This window comes from Oncorhynchus keta, chromosome 9 (genome assembly GCF_023373465.1).
Source record: "Oncorhynchus keta strain PuntledgeMale-10-30-2019 chromosome 9, Oket_V2, whole genome shotgun sequence".
NCBI lineage: Eukaryota > Metazoa > Chordata > Actinopteri > Salmoniformes > Salmonidae > Oncorhynchus > Oncorhynchus keta.
Window position 1 is genome coordinate 20721068 of NC_068429.1, and position 16932 is coordinate 20737999.

Sequence of the window (16932 nt, forward strand, 5' to 3'; positions counted from 1 at the left end):
GCCTTGTGAATGTTGACCTGTTTAAAGGTCTTTCTCACATCGGCTGCGGGGAGCGTGATCACGCAGTTGTCCGGAACAGCTGATGCCCTCATGCATGTTTCAGACTTATTTCCCTTTAAGCGAGCATAGAAGTTATTTAGCTTGTCTGGTAGGCTTGTGTCACTGGGCAGCTCTTGGCTGTGCTTCCCTTTGTAGTCTGTAATAGTTTGCAGGCCCTGACAAATCAGACGAGTGTCGGAGCTGGTGTAGTACGATTCGATCTTAGTCCTGTATTGGCGCTATGTTATGCACGTCCACGCAGTCGTGGGTGAAGAGGGAGTACAGGAGGGGACTAAGCATCCCTCCTTGAGGGGCTCCCGTGTTGAGGTTCAGCAAGGCAGATATTTTATGCCTACCCTCAACACATGGGGGTGGCCCGTTTGGAAGTCCAGGATCCAGTTACAGAGGGAGGTGTTCAGTCCCAGGGAGCTTAGCTTAGTGATGATCTTTGAGGGCACTATGGTGTTGAATGCTGAGCTATAGTCAATGAACAGCATTCTCACATAGTTGTTCCTTTTGTCCAAGTGAGAAGGGGCAGTGAGTGCAATAGTGATTGCGTCATCTGTGGATCTTTTGGGGCAGTATGCGAATTGGAGAGAGGCCAGGGTCTCTGGGATGATGGTGTTAATGTGAGCCATGGATTCGGGGCAATAGTCATTTAGACAGGTTACCTTGGCGTTCTTGGGCACAGGGACTATGGTGGTCTGCTTGACATATGTAGGTATTACAGACTGGGCCAGGGAGAGGTTGAAATGTAATTGAAGATACTTGCCAGCTGATCAGCGCATGCTCTGAATACGCTTCCTGGAAATACGTCTGGCCCTGGGGCCTTGTGAATGTTAACCTGTTTAAAGGTTTTACATTGGCTACGGACAGCGTGATCACACAGTTGTTTGGTTTGTGTCATAGGGCAGCTCGTGGCTGGATTTCCTTTTGTAATCCGTGATAGTTTGCAAGCCCTGCCACATCCAACGAGCGTCAGAGCCAGTGTAGTAGGCTTTGATCTTAGTCCTGTATTGATGCTTTGCCTGTTTGATGGTTCATCAGAGTGCGTAGTGGGATTTCTTATAAGTGTCCGGATTCGTGTCCCGTTCCTTGAAAGCATCAACTCTATAGCCTTTAGCTCAGTGCGGATGTTGCCTGTATTCCATGGTTTCTTGATGGAATATATACGTATGGTCACTGTGGGGACGACTTGGTCGATGTGCTTATTAATAAAACTGGTGACTGATGTGGTAAACTCCCCAATGTCATCGGATAAATCCCAGAACATATTCCAGTCTGTGCAAGCAAAACAGTTTAGCATCCACTTCATCGCACCACTTCCGAATTGAGTGTGTCACTGGTACTTCCTGTTTGAGTTATTGCTTGTAAACATTCTTCAGGATCGGTGGGTCCCCTGTGGGATGGTTAATGCGATTAGCATGCAGTTCTAAGTAACAAGAACATTTCCCAGGACAGAGACATATCTGGTATTGACAGAAAGCTTAAATTATTGTTAATCTAACTGCACTGTCCAATTTACAGTAGCTATTACAGTGAAATAATGTAATGCTATTGTTTGAGGAGAGTGCACAGTTCTGAACATGAAAAGTTATTAATAAACAAATTAGGCATATATGGGCAGTCTTGATACAAGATTTTGAACAGAAATGCAATTGTTCATTGGATCAGTCTAAAACTTTGCACATACACTGCTAAATTGCACCTTGGCTGGAATAATACATTATGGCCTTTCTCTTGCATTTCTAAGACGATGGTACCAAAAAAAACAAATAAAATGGGTTAGTTTTTTATTTGTATTATCTTTTACCAGATCTAATGTGTTATATTCTTCTACATTCCTTTCACATTTCCACAAACGTCAGTGTTTCCTTTCAAATGGTACCAAGAATATGCATATCCTTGCTTCAGTGCCTGAGCTACAGGAAGTTAGATTTGGGTATGTCATTTTAGGCGAAAATTGAAAAAAAGAGTCAGATCCTTACTTGAGATGGAGTCAGGAGTATAGGGTTATGGTCAGATTTGCCAAATGGGTAGCGAGGGAAAGCTTTGTATGCGTGTGTGGAGTAAAGATTATTTTGTTTTTTTTACCACTAGTTGTACAGGTGGCATGCTGGTAGAAATTAGATAAAACGGATTTAAGTTTTCCTGTATTAAAATCACTGCCAACTAGGAGCGCATTTTCTTGTTGGCTTATGGCGCTATACAGATCGTTGAGTGCAGTCTTAGTGCCAGCATCAATTTGTGGTGATCAGTATACAGCTACGAAAAATATTGATGAAAACTCTCTTGGTAAATAGTATGGTCTACAGCTAATCATGAGATATTCTAACTCAGGCGAGCAGAACCTCAAGATTGTGCACCAGCTGTTGTTAACAGACACACACCTCTGCTCGAGTTTACGAGACACTGACGTTCTGTCCTGCCGATGCATAGAAAAAAACAGCTAGATTCATATTAACCATGTCCTTGTTCAGCCACGACTCCACAAAGCATAGGATATTACAATAGGACATTCTCAAACGGAGCCTGTCTCATTTGTTCTCCAGTGATTGTACATTCGCCAATAGAACAGGGGGTAGAGGTAGTTTCATCAGGCTGCCCCCACGTCAGCCTCTACATCTCTGTCGTTTCCTCTTCCGGGTGTCGGGGATTAGGACCTGGTCCAGGGTGAGCAGTATGTCTTGAGCGGCCAAATCGGTCATATGAAACAATGGCAGAAACAATGTACAAAATAAAAAGTTAAGATCAGCGGAAAATAGTATAATTGGTCAGGAACCCATAAAACAGCCACTATACATGCCAGTGCCATTTTGTATTTTATTGCTACAATGATAAGGATGTTAGATGAATTCAGACATGGATTTTATATGACTGGGAACACTAAGATTTTAGCCCAGTATTACAATTCAAGGAAATAGTTGGAATGTCGAAAACGCACGAGACCACACATATTTAGTGAAAAGAAAGTTTACTTAATAAATAGTATGAGTGCATTCATGTCATTTGATACAGAAATAGCTTTTTTATTTTATTTGACCAGACAATGTCAAGCTGAATGTTAGAAATAATCTGGAAACATGATCAGTTTGATGGAGCAAACACTGCAATTACATACTTTGTAAACCTCAGTTTCTCCAGATAAATCTAGACAAAGAGCAATAACTCTGTACAAATGCACCAAATCTGTTGCTGAAAAAGTGCTTCATATAGCATTTTAGCAGTAGTCCTTGGCCATATTTGACTATATACACATATATATGTTTTACCTTTAACTAGGCAAGTCAGTTAATTCTAATTTACAATGACAGGCCTAGGAACAGTGGGTTAACAGTCTTGTTCAGAACTACAGATGTTTACCTTGTCAGTTCGGGGATTTGATCAAGCAACCTTTCGGTTACTGGCCCAACACTAACCACTAGGCTACCTGCCGCACCTAAATGCATGCTTTACCCACCCTTCCTTGGCATAAATCCCTAATCTGACATGAACATAATATTTTTTTATTTCTTAATTACATTATTTTACTTTGAGATGTGTGTTTTGCTGTGAACTATTAGATACTACCGCACTGTTGGAGCTAGGAACACAAACATTTCGATACACATGACCAATAATGATTTATTTGTTATGTTGTTGTAAACATTGAAGTGGAACACTTGCTTTCAAATACTACACTTGATCTTAACCAAAAGGCAGAGATTTTACCTATCCTATCATTTCAGATCAGGGTTAACTTCAAGGGAGTAAAATTGAATAAGGCATTTTCAAATAACCCAAAAAGGGTCCTTTCATTAATTCCACCAGTGCCTCTCACGAGGAACCCTGTGTGAGGCCCGCTGGTGATAGACCCTGGAGCAGCTCCATCTGCCTCCTTTTGTCCTTGGCCCTGTTGATGGTCATCTTGAAGAGGCGGCAGTACAGCTCCATTGCGGCTGGTGTGTCATCATTCCCAGGCACCGGGTATGTCACCAGGCTGGGGTTGCAGTTAGAGTCCACCACACCCACCGTGGGTATATTCATCTTGGCTGCATCGCGGACCCCCACATGCTGCTGGAAGACGTTGTTGAGAGTTGAGAGAAAGACAATGAGGTCAGGCAGCCTGACCCCCGGGCCGTACTGGATTGGGGCATTGGTGAGCAGACCACCCTGCCAGTAGCGTGTGTGGGCATATTCTCCACAGTCCCCTGCCGTGCTCTCCACCACGTGGCCGAACTGTCGGCGGCGGGAGACGAAGAGGATGATGCCGCCGCGGTAGGCGATGTGGGCGGTGAAGTTCAGGGCGCTCTGGAGGTGCGCCATTGTCTGGTCCAGGTCGATGATGTCCTGGCCCAGACGACTGCCGAACAGATAGGGCTCCATCAGTCTAGTAGAGAGGGATGAAGGGAGAGAGAATCAGGATCAATGTTTATTTGACAATGTGCTCCTGTTCATACCTACAGTATGCGGTCTGTCTCTGTATATGAAATCTGCAAGGCATGTTTTGGGATGGCAGGTAGCCTAGCAGTTAAGAGCGTTGGGCCAGGAACCGAAAGGTTGCTGGATCGAATCCCTGAGCTGACAAGTTATAAATAGGTCCTTCTGCCCCAGAACAAGGCAGTTAACCCACTGTTCCCTGGTAGGCCGTCATTGTAAAATAAGAATTTGTTCTTAAGTTCTTAAATGACTTGCCTAGTTAAATAAAGGGTTAATAAAAAACATATGTATATGTTTTAATGTTGCCCTATGAAGATAATCCAGCTGGTTTTACTTTACTCTGATGCAAGAGTAAAGTAAATATGGTAGATAAGGTCAATATGAACCACAATGAGAACATAACTGTCAAATGAACTATGAAAATCAGCCATCCAACCTGTGTCTGCAGCCTTTCTTGTGTCCAAGGTGCACTCTGGCATCAAATAGGTCTTTTAAGGAGAAGAGTTCTGACAAGCGAAAGAAATCTGGCGTTTCAAGAGGCAAGTTCTGGATCTTGTCAGTGACAGCTATTAAAAAAAAGATAATATCGAGAAGTGGTTAGTTCTTTGTGATTGTAGAGAAGCTTTATGAATTCGTGTTAAATATCCATAGCATGAAGTACTGCAAGACAGCTAACTGTACGTGTCACTGACAACTCGGCCTACCCGTGCTGTCAGTTTGCAAAGGGAGTGTTTTGACTGCGGTAGCAGTCGCATAGAGAGGTCCACTACAGGAGTATCCGGCTGCAATAATCCGGGGCTGGCGGAACCCGCACAAACCTACAAGAAACCCACCAGCAGTCAGTTAGCTAGCAGTCAGACGATAAAGACAGCAGCTAACTACAACATATAAAACATTACATTGTAACGTTGGCCATCCAACTTGATGCTACTGCTAGCTAACGTTAGCAATGGTTGTGTAATTGAATTGTCAATTAAAAACGAGGATACAGTAGTCTTTGTACAGTCTTGCAAGGTAGCAAAAGACATGCTAAATATAGTTAATGTCATAATCATAACCAAAATATATGAATTGATTGTATAATGTAAATAAAAATGTACCTTTGGTAAGAACTCCAGCTGCCATGCTTGCTCGTGCTGTCCCCTCCCACTGAAGGTCAAAGAAATATGCGACTGGTAGTTGAAGTCCATTGGATGTCTCGCACGCACTAGATCACGTGTCAATAATTTCCTTTGGACCACAACTCCCATGAGCACGCATGTAGTTGAATGCTCATTCAAAAACTTTATTGAATTGTAATACCACATTTTATTGTCAAATTCTAGCCAAATACTGTAACATCTACATTTTTTGGGATATGTTGATTTTCAGAACTGTTTTTTTTTCTTCAATAAATTATATTTTAACATTAATATGAATGTGATGTAGAAGTCAATCTATAAAATGTATTGAAATTGAAAACGTTCTTCAACAACTGTCAATTTGAATATTGAGAACCCATAGCCAAATAAAAACAAACATTAAACAAACAAAAATAATTAAAACATTGTTGTACAATAACAAGTGCAATTTCAACATAACCAACATAATTCAGAATCAAACAATTCACATACAACAGACAAACCCTCTTCACCAACAATAACAGTTTTCATCCGCATGACTAAGTCGCTTTGGATATAAGCATTTGCTAAATGGCATATACGCATTTAAATGTTTGATAAGAAATCTTGAAAGATCTTCCTGTACAAAAAAACATCTGTGCTTCTGTTGCTTTACTTCCCAGTTGCTTTATTTTTCCTGCAAAGAAACATAATTCATTACACTCAATGAACCCTCCTTATCTTCTAATTTAATCATGTCTGTGCCTAATCCTTTATTTATCTATGTGTTGTACTATTGTGTTATCAAATAGGTTAAATATGACAAGATTTGCCTACAAAATGTACCTGGATAGAGGTAGAAATTGGAGCATTCTCTTCACAGGTTTCTCAAATTTGGTCTTCTGAAAAAGAGCCCAGAAAGAATCGATTGTTAACAAACCAAGCCAACAAACACCAATTCATCACAAACCTATTCCAGACAGATTGGAACACACTGTAAAGCCCCTTGCACACTGCCCATTACAATGCCTAATAAACTCCAACAAAAACATAGGGGCACACCCAGTACTTCATTTGTAAATCGGGAGGTACCGGAACAAAATGTGAGCAGGAGAGAGGGGTGCCCTAGGGAGCTCTGAGGTACCGGAACAAAATGTGAGCAGGAGAGAGGGGTGACCTAGGGAGCTCTGAGGTACTGGAACAAAATGTGAGCAGGAGAGAGGGGTGCCCTAGGGAGCTCTGAGGTACTGGAACAAAATGTGAGCGGAAGAGAGGGGTGACCTAGGGAGCTGAGGTACTGGAACAAAATGTGAGCAGGAGAGAGGGGTGACCTAGAGAGCTCCGAGGTCCTGGAACAAAATGTGAGCGGGAGAAAGGGCTGACCTAGGGAGCTCTGAGGTACTGGAACAAAATGTGAGTGGGAGAAAGGGGTGCCCTAGAGAGCTGAGGTACTGGAACAAAATGTAAGCAGGAGAGAGGGGTGACCTAGAGAGCTCTGAGGTACTGGAACAAAATGTAAGCGGGAGAGAGGGGTGCCCTAGAGAGCTCTGAGGTACTGGAACAAAATGTAAGCGGGAGAAAGGGGTGCCCTAGAGAGCTCTGAGGTACTGGAACAAAATGTAAGCGGGAGAGAGGGGTGACCTAGAGAGCTCTGAGGTACTGGAACAAAATGTAAGCGGGAGAAAGGGGTGCCCTAGAGAGCTCTGAGGTACTGGAACAAAATGTAAGCGGGAGAAAGGGGTGCCCTAGGGAGCTCTGAGGTACTGGAACACATAAGAAATAAGAATTACCTTAATAATAAAGCATTGCATGCTTATCATCACATTTGTGTAGTGGCATAGAGCAGGAGAGTAGAGGCACTTACACATAGGGAATATTTTAGTTCTGTGAGAGATACAGGCATGCTACTCACACAGCCATGGCCATGCATTGGTCTCAAACATAGGTTACAATGTTACGCACACCGTAAGTCAGGGCTGGCCCAACCCAAATCAACTCTTGGAATATCAGGCCCAGGATGAAAATCGACTTTTTCACATTACGTTTTTTGGGGTGGGTTGGGGCAGGACAATAAATGAAGAGGTAACTCAAATTAACTTTGATCTCTTTCATTTGAATTTTTACATTGTAAAAAGTGACAATTATTTTTCATGCCATGAGAGGTACCGGATCCGGCCAAACAGCTGCCAGAACAAAACTGTCCAAAACAGGGAGGGGCCAGCTCAAATTAAGCACTAGTCACACCTATCCATCTGTTTCTGGTTGGTGTTTGATTGGCATTGTATGGACAGTGTGCAACGTGCTTAACTGTCCCCGTACGTCACTGTACCTTTGGCTGATTTACAGCAACAGCTTTACACATCCATCTGAACCTCTTGCTCCTTTCCTCTGTGTTCAATGCTATGTAAGGGCTGAGGGTGATACCAGGGTCAATGGAGCTGGACAGAGACCTGGGGCAAGGCAGAGTAGGGGAGGAAACATCAGTGCATGTTAATGTAGACAGACTAATCTACACATCAACTTGCATTATAAATGACTACTCATTATGGTCGCATTCCCCTGCTCAGATGTTGCATGCATCAACCAATGGTTGCGTGCCACATCATCGACTGTGCCGTCATACACCAGATAGCTATAACATGTTGTTCACGTGCTGTAAAATGCCTATCCAGGCATTGTAAGAGCTGGCATGCGTCAGCTAAGCCTGGACAGAGGAACACGCCCTATAATTTGGGGTTGGCAATCAGCGACTGAGCAAAATTGATGTCGAACACATAATCCTATCCTCACTCTGCTTATGCATTAGACATTATGAACATCATGATAACCATGAAGCCAGTACGATCATATCACTCTCAACAGTAGAGAAATGTAAACGGTGTGGCCGGCTGGCCGCAGACCAGACGTGGTCTGCGTCATGCTGTTACCAGAGGGAAATGTTGAGAGATCAAGGAGAGAGAAGCCTTTGAGTTACTCATTTATGTATCCAAGTCAGTCTGTCTGTCTAATATAATGTATTGTGGCCCAAGGTACTGCTGAACCCCTCACTGCTGAGTAATTCTGATTTGGTCATATGATGAGGTCAGAGGACACTAAGGATTTTAACATTAACTAAATGAGTCATATAGAGGGATAATATAGCAAAAGTTACAGTTGGTTTCACAGAAATGCACATTTCTCCAGTGGAAAAGTGTCCTTCTGAAGAGTAGCAGCTGATAAGAACACCTTGAAGAGCTGTAATGCATGTACGGCCCATCTTTGTTGAGGAATATCAAAGTGTTTAGAATATTGTTGAGGATACATTTTAATTGAATTAGATAAGAGATGCACCACTATTGATGAAATTCACTCTTTATTACACAGTTGCACTTTAAAAGATACAGTCAAAGTTCTTCCTTTGACAGGGAAAAGGGAGAAAAGTTAAATTTTTGCTAATTATTTATGAAAACTGGCGATGCACAGCATGTTCAGTACAATTATTTTTTTCCTCGTTTTTTCCATAAACAAAAATAAATAATATTTTCACGTAACAAAATTCAATAAAACTACTAGAACATCAAACAAAAAACAAACAAATGGCAAGTCAAGAAATACAAAGAGCCTTGATGATTTGTGTGCTGTTGACAGTTTGTCAGAGGGAAATCAACCATTGATATGGGAAATGTGCCTATGATTGTAGAGGAAAATCTCTTCTTGAACTTAAAAGGTATTTGTATATTGTCAGCGACAGAACAAATATACAAAAACCACATGTAAAAACAGCATTTTTGACAGGTTAGTTGCGTTTGTTATTTTAACCACTGCTGACAGAACCCTTAAAAGAGAACAAACATAAATATATGCCTACTTTATGACAAGGTTTAAACTTGCTTGTCATGAGAATAGAATATGATACTTTGTTTAAATGTGTTAATGCCACACAAAAAAAGAGGAAGACTATATTAGAATGCAAAGGGAAGATTTTGGCTGATGGACAAATTACAAGGAGGGCAAGGGGAACAAACACACACAAATATTAGTTGAATACAGTCTGACGTATTTGCATGATAAAAATAAGTCCCTTCAGTCACTCATCCATGGAGCTACAAAACACTAACTCACCTCTCCCTGTAAAATGATGTCTTCAATTGATCATTTTGACCCAATATTTTATTGTACCAATTACTCATAGTATATTTGGGTGGTTAGGCCTATATCTTTGGCCTGATAACTTTAAGAGGGCTTCGATAGGATTTTCATATGTTGTATCTTTACAAAAACAGTCATTGAAACATTGGTGAGACAAAAATAACCATCTTATTTCCTATAAGAAACAACCAACACACAGCTGTGCATTGGGTGGTACTAACATTCATGCACTTTGCTTGTTGATTCAGGGCGGTGGCTGATATTGCTTAAGGGTTTCAATGATAAGAATTTAAAATAATAATAATCTAAGAGCACAAATTAAAAAAGGAACATTTTAGTCTTAAATTCTCAATGACATTGCGTTAGAGTATTTAAATAGATGTATAAAATGTACAAACATATAAAAAGAGGCTTTGTGTGTGTGTATTAACAACAAACAAACAAACCATTGGAACCTACAAACTAACAAATGTACTTGAATTGACATGACATCCACCAGGAAGGAGGGCACACTCAATACACTAACTAATATTAAAAAATAAAAAGAGATTATGTGATGCCGCTATGTGACCTAACAAACAAGAAAAAAAGCCTGCACTTACAAAGTGTGAAAGCCCTGCTGCTCTGGGCTCGTCCTCTCATCTGACTCGCTGACGTCGGTCTCATCTACACACTCCTCTCCTCGTCTTCCTATCTGCTCTGTCTTCCTGCACACCCTTTCTCTCTCACTCTCTCCTGCTGGCAAGTCTCTCCTCCTTTCCTCCTTTCCCTCACTCACTTTCACCTCCCTGCTTCTGACCTGAACATGGTTGGTCTCGTTCGTGAACAGTTCAACAAACATAGTCTTGTCCTTGGCCACGTGTACCGCGCTGCTCTCCGACAGCCCCGGGGTCAGGGTTGGGGATTGACTCCAGCGGCTGCCTGACTCATGACCCTGAAGGAAGTACCTCCCTGATGGTCCTGTCTCCGTAGGTCTCCTGGTCAGGCTGGGGAACGGGGAGCTGAAGACGGCAGCCGACGTAGATATGGTCTCTGAGGATGAGGGGCGGTGGAATGGAACCAGTGGTGATCTGATGCTGCTCCCAGTCCGTACAGCAGCAGGTCGGGTAGAGACAGGTGTATCCAGTGCAGGCTCAATATTCCTCCTACGCGAATAGATACTGGCTGGTACTACACACTGATACGCTGGAGTGGTGGCTCTCTTCTCACCAAAACTAGGTGAGCTGTACTGGAATGGGTTCCTGTTATGGATCTTCTCTTTTGTCTCAGTGGTGGGGATCACTTGGCTCTTACGCCACTGCTCCGAGTCAGTCCTGGGCAAGGGGTAGCTGGTGCTGGGAAATGACCTGTAGCTGTGCTCCCTTGCCATCTCAGAGTTGGCAATATGGTGGGTATCACCGCTTCCTGGATCTGAACTAGAGCTCTTCCTCTTCTCTGATCTGGCAGCCCCAGACACAGCGCCATTGGCAGGCTCCAGCGCTGGAGGATAGGAGCTGGGGGTGAGGGTTGAAAGGAGGCACGACCCCCTGGCTGTTTCTGGGGTGTGGTTTCCTGGCACTGGCTGGATAGGGGGTGTGTTTGGAAAGATTCCTCTTTCCGGAACTCCTCTCTGCTCACAACTGCTCTGACGAGGCAGGTCAGGGAATTGAGCAACATCTATCCTTGGAATTTCAGCCAGCAGATTTTCCAATTTTATGCATTTCTCCGTGAGAGGGACTGCTGTTTTGCCTTTGCCATTCACGATCTCCTCTCTATCATCTGTTTTCACTGTGGTAGTAGAAACCTTGGCCTTTTCTGCCAGGAACTTTCTGATCTCCTGTTCGATGCTGTCGTCACTGTCCACTGAACTGCTCTCTTCCTTGATCTGAACAACTGGGATAGTCTCTCTTGACAGGCCTTCTACATCCCTGTTCCCTTGAGATCGGTCCATCTCATCTGTCTGGTTGAGGGGCTCTTTCTTCTCATTGCTCTGTGGATACTGTGACACATTCGTACTAAATGTGCCTTTTTTTCTGTTGTTGTTACTACTCTGGGCAGTAGTAGTAGTGATTTTAAGGCTAGTTTTCAAAAGGCTGGTAGTCTTGGGCACATGGTCCATACCCAGCTTCTTTAACTCTGTTTTTCTAGACAACGGCTTCTCATCCTCAAGGCCCTTCCTTGACTTCAACTTCATATCTCTAGTCTTCTTTTTCAACTTCTTCTTAGTCTTAAGCAAGTCTTTTATTGCAGTGTCCAGGTCCTCATCACTGTCCAGTGAGCTACTCTTGTCTCCACTCTTAGGTTCCCCCCTCCTCTCTGAGGTCCTCACTGATTTCAGTGGGGATTTTTTCAGGGTGGAAACAGATGACCTTGACCTTTGGTCATGCTTGGTCAAATGCTTTCGGAGTGCCTCTTCTTTCATTTTGAGATGACTCTCTCCTTCCTTGGAACCCCTCCTGCTGCCACCTTCCTCTTTGAGATTTATTTTCTGCTTCACAGATAGCCTCAGTGTTTTCTTCTGGGCCGGTCTCAGTTTGGTGTTTTTCTCTGGTTCTGTTATTGTGTTGGTTCCACCTGGACTTGTAGTACCAACATCTGAGCCGGGTCCAGATGGCAGTTTGTGCATTTGGGCTTTCTTCTCAAGAAACTTCCGGATTTCCTGTTCGATCCCATCCTCACTGTCAATGGAGCTCTCATCATCACTTGTATTATTATCATCATCATCATCATGGCAATTTGTGGAGATAAGAGAAGTGGTGGCGGTGGACTCCGTGGAGCTACTGTTAATATTGATATGGCCTGCTGATGCTACATTAGGGTTAAAGGCCCCTGGCATTTTAATGACAGCTTTAGAAATGTCCAGAATGGCCTCAGCACACATCAGCTCAGCTGTGGTGGTGGTGTTCACCTTCAGAGTGGCTGGGCATGGGGTGGTGTGCTGCTCTTGCTCCCTCTCTCGCAGCAGCTCCACTTTAGTTGACAAGAGGAGGCCATTCCCTTTGGAGCTGCTAACTGCTAATCTCTTATTGATAAGAGAGAGTGAGGAACCAGGAGTTTGAGAAGGTATAGATGATTTTAAATCCCTAGTCTCAGGTTTCTTCTTTTTAGACAGTTTGTGTTTTTTCATGGCTGCTGCCTGAGTGCTTGTGCTCTCTGAACAGTGCAGGGGAGCCGCTGCTTTACCCAATTGCTTTTGTTTGGGTAGAAATAGAGAGAGCGTCGGTACACCCTTCTCTTTCTGCTTCTCCAGCTGGTAGTGGCGGATGGCCTCCTCTATTCCGTCATCACTGCTGCTGGAGTCTGACTCCTCTTTGAAAACGAGAAGGGGTTTGGAGGACTTAGGGCCTCCTTCATGTCTCTCTTTCTTCTTCTCCTGCTGGTAACGTTGAATAGCCTCCTCAATGCCGTCATCACTACTGCTGCTGCTGTCAGACAAGTGTTCCTCCAACTTCACTGCTTTCAGTACAGGAATCTTCTGTTTGTCAGAGAGAGGGTTGGAATTAGAGGGGCCTCTCTTCTGTTCCAAAGACAGTTTTTTTACCACCGCTGTGTTGCTTATTGTGTCCAGTTTCCAGGGATTCTCTTTGCAGGTGGGTATTTTACTTTTCAAACATTTTTTCATGGGTAGTGCTGTGTTGTGTGTCTCTGTTTGGACACTTCTCGGAACCTGGTTGCTGGCAGTTAAAATCTTATTGCTGTCGGAATGTTGTTTAGTAGGTTCTGGAAAGGTTGGAGCAGCCTCCCTCCGGGGAATCTTCGGTGGCTGTAAAATATTAGTGGCTGGTTCTGGCTCAGCCTTGCGTTTGTGGTCATCCTTTTCCTTCAGGTACTCCTGAATGGCCTCCTCGATGCCTCTATCTACAGAGTCATCGCCGTCAGAACTCTCTGAATCAACATTATAGGAAACTTCTGGCAGTGCCGGCAAGTTATCAGTGTGAGTAAGAGGAAGAGGGCCTCTGAATTTGGGCTTGGGTCCCATAACCACAGAAGGCCCCCTCCGGACCTTGAAGCCTTGGCCCTGGGAGCCCCGGGCTCCAGCCTCCTGTACCGGTTGCCCTGATAGCACTTGGTTCCCCTCTGTCTCGTCGCCCATGTTGAGTGAGGACTGGGTGCTCCTTAGGCTCTCTATGATCATCTGGACCTTCTCTGAGATGGGTGTTCCAGTGGTGGACAAGTCGCTGTCAGGGTCATTGAAGCACAGGGGCAGACCGCTAAAGCCTCTGGGCAGACCACCGCACGATGACCTCCATTCTGTGTGCAAAGCCGCGACTGGAGGCAAGTTCAAGTACATTCTAGTGTGGTGCTGGGGTGGGTGGGGGGGCTGAAGCATGGGATCAGAGCTGCTTCAGACCACACTCACATCTTTACATCTGAAACAAAAAAGGAAACAAGAGTCAAAATACAGCTTTTGTATTCATATCACAATATTTTGTATTATTATTGTTCATATTTTCACTGTAGGCACAAAGTATGAGGGGGCACAAAGTATGTGAGGGAGGTGGTCTGGAGGGGAGCTTATCCCCTGTCCATAAATTGGAGAATTTTGTATTTTTCAAACACCTGAAACAGCCCCTGTGCCCCCTATGGGCACAATGCCCCATATTGGTCTTGTATTTCTGATTATGCACCTAGAAAGGAATAGAAAACCACATCACATTACTGCTGAAATTGTCCTTTACTGAGTATCACGATAATTACAATACTTTCATTTAACCTCTATTTATACAGGGAATCCCAATTGAGACCAGGGTATAGCTACAGCAATGCAGTAAGGGCATTGGCCTAAATTGGTAAAAATACCAAATATGCCAGAATATAAACGTTTTATTAATTTAACACTCAACCAAATTAGGGTATTCTACAAATAGACTACGTCATGCACTGCATCAAACTAGCAGGTGTAAGGGGCAGTCGTGTGTTGCTCGATACTCAAACCCGCCATTCTGTATCAACCAAGTAAAGTGATAAACAACCTCTCCGAAACCCTAGGCTGCAGTAGCCAGATGAGAAAGAAGGGAGGGCTGCAAGCCAAGCCTAGGTTACTGTTTAATCAAATAATATACCACAACAACTCAGATATCGTTGGTCACGAATACAACGTGGACAGATGAGTCAATGTAACTTACTGTATAGCCAGTTAAAATAGACGAAAATCCATGTCCAAATGTGATTTGCCGTCATCATACATAATAGAACGACTTTTAACACTGAATCCAAAAATAATTTGTTACCATCCATACAAACATTTAACTTTACCTGTGGTAACAGTAACATCGTCTGCATATGGCTATAGTTGATAAATAGTTACGTTTGCTTTCCAACAAAATGGTATGTTGAGGACATTGTCTCCGAACCTCAATGCCTTGGTTGTCGCAACGCCACCCCCGGCAGGCCCGTATCCCTCTAGCGGCTCGGGCGGCACTATTGCCCGGTGTGCATCACTAGGAGACACCGCAGAACAACCATGATCCTCCGCTACCTGGCCACTGCTCCATCAAACCCTCTCTTCACGTTGTCATATTCTCAAAGGACACCGGTAATTCGACAATATTTTTCTCACTAATTACGATATTAATAGAAAAGGTATAAAACAGGCGGAATAGGGGATATCCCACTGAACCTATTCGGTGTATTGAGAAATAAGATACTGGCGGGCCTGCTGTAGAACAGGCATTTTTCTGCGAAGAAAACATTTGTATTGTGCACCTCGACAACCTCTAAATATTAACACACACGGCACAAGACATATCGGCACATCTACTTAGTTCAATTTACCTGGTTATGGTTGAATTACACGTAGGCCCTACACGTGAATTTAATTTCCCTGGTAATTCTTCAGATTTTAGCACCCACACACAGAAAAGACACGCGCAAACAGTGCACGATCTCGAGCACCCCTTAGTCTCCACCTCCGCTTGACAGGAAACGCCGTATTAAATTGCATTGAATTCTGTCAGGCCGAAATTAACGTTTGAATCAGGAAAGTTCTCTCACGACCTCTACATGCCAGAATGTTGAATACAATTATATTTTGGCGTACTTTACCAGTTGTCCGTGCGACACATTGGCCATCTTCTTTAAAGGAACAGTAAAATAACATATAGACTATCTCTCAAAGTTGATCACCACTGACTTTCAGAAAGGACTATGTTAGCTTTATGTAACAGCTCCTCCTGATGTTAACCTCCTCCTGTATTACGTTAGCTTTGTGTTACAGCCCCTCCTGATGCTAACCTCCTCCTGTATTACGTTAGCTTTGTGTAACACCTCCTCCTGTATTACTTTAGCTTTGTGTAACAGCCCCTCCTGATGTTAACCTCCTTGTATTAACCTACAAACCATTTTATATGATTAAAATATTATTGATATGGACAGCCAGGCATATTAGAAATCAGGCCTAATTATTTTAAAGTAGCCTATGATGTTAGAAATAATATTACACAAATATCTTTACCTATTACGAAATATTGTGGCCTAATTACATTTTGCAATAATTAGACCTTCTTAAATGAGTTACAAGTAAATACACATAATAGTATTATAAGTTGATGACACTTTTATTCCAACAAATATGTTTAATACAAAGCTACAGGTCCAGACAATACAGTTACAAATATACATGTAGTGCAGCTCAAATGATTAATAGTAGCCTTATAGAAAGTAATGGGAATTCACTTAAAAACGGACACAAATCAATTGTCTACTATGTTCCATGCATTTACTGTAGGTTGGTGAACGTGACAGTAGCAATATAAATACTATACATAAAGTGAGCTATACTACGTATGCTGTATCTGTAGTTGTTTCAAATACCACAAGATGATGCTGTATGCAAGCACAAACCATCTCTTCTTTTCTTCTCTCTCATTTCCTATCCTCTCTCCCTCTTCATCTCTATTCTCTCACCCTCTTTCCCCTCTCATCATCTCTCTTTCTCTTTCCCCCGGGTGCAGTTACACCCCAGGTTCAAAATACTGATACTTTTTGTCTCAATTTCTTCAACTTGGATTGGTGTAGGCATGGGCTAGAGAAAGTTCCCCATGCCAGTAATTTCCTTTCAAGGGAAGTGAACAAGTGCAAACTTCAGGGGAAAATAGATATTATGGGGATAGAAGGAGTTATGGGGACACAAACCCTCTCTCCCTCTGTCCCCTTCCTCCCTCCATCTTTATTATGATTCACTCGAACAGGCTTCTATCACAGTGATTCTCAGTGGAGTCAGTTCATTTCTCTTTCTCTCTAATTAATTTAAATGACCATTCAACAG

General features: G+C 43.0%; 2 protein-coding genes across 6 annotated transcripts; both read right to left on the reverse strand.

The window, feature by feature from the left end:
* Positions 1-2996: 2996 nt before the first annotated feature.
* Positions 2997-5715, reverse strand: LOC118387391 (28S ribosomal protein S2, mitochondrial-like). Its single transcript, XM_035775698.2, has 4 exons — positions 5559-5715; positions 5163-5276; positions 4895-5024; positions 2997-4408 (listed from the first exon to the last, which is right to left on the reverse strand). Exons 1-4 carry the CDS (start codon positions 5581-5583, stop codon positions 3856-3858), a joined length of 822 nt encoding a protein of 273 aa, XP_035631591.1. The 5' UTR covers positions 5584-5715; the 3' UTR covers positions 2997-3855.
* Positions 5716-5853: 138 nt separating this feature from the next.
* On the reverse strand, positions 5854-15906 carry LOC118387390 (protein phosphatase 1 regulatory subunit 26-like). Of its 5 annotated transcripts, none has more exons than XM_035775694.2 (5): positions 15711-15906; positions 10289-14035; positions 7888-8008; positions 6405-6460; positions 5854-6255 (listed from the first exon to the last, which is right to left on the reverse strand). In XM_035775694.2, exons 2-5 carry the CDS (start codon positions 13993-13995, stop codon positions 6231-6233), a joined length of 3909 nt encoding a protein of 1302 aa, XP_035631587.1. In that variant the 5' UTR covers positions 13996-14035; positions 15711-15906; the 3' UTR covers positions 5854-6230. The 5 variants fall into 5 exon arrangements, with proteins under 5 accessions (XP_035631587.1, XP_035631588.1, XP_035631590.1 ...); XM_035775695.2 differs by having other exon boundaries at positions 15706-15906; XM_035775697.2 differs by lacking the exon at positions 15711-15906 and adding an exon at positions 15441-15668 and having other exon boundaries at positions 6405-6457.
* Positions 15907-16932: the final 1026 nt, after the last annotated feature.

Coding starts and splice junctions, on each gene's coding strand:
- LOC118387391 (XM_035775698.2), bottom strand. CDS start 5,583: ATGGCAGCTGGAGTTCTTACCAAAG. Junction 5,277..5,558: donor AGCTGGAGTTCTTACCAAAG/GTACATTTTTAT, acceptor GGTTTCTTGTAG/GTTTGTGCGGGTTCCGCCAG. Junction 4,409..4,894: donor AAGAAAGGCTGCAGACACAG/GTTGGATGGCTG, acceptor CCTCTCTACTAG/ACTGATGGAGCCCTATCTGT.
- LOC118387390 (XM_035775694.2), bottom strand. CDS start 13,995: ATGCTTCAGCCCCCCCACCCACCCCAGCACCACACTAGAATGTACTTG. Junction 8,009..10,288: donor CAGCAGGGCTTTCACACTTT/GTAAGTGCAGGC, acceptor GCCTTGCCCCAG/GTCTCTGTCCAGCTCCATTG. Junction 6,461..7,887: donor TTGCTGTAAATCAGCCAAAG/GTACAGTGACGT, acceptor GCTCTTTTTCAG/AAGACCAAATTTGAGAAACC.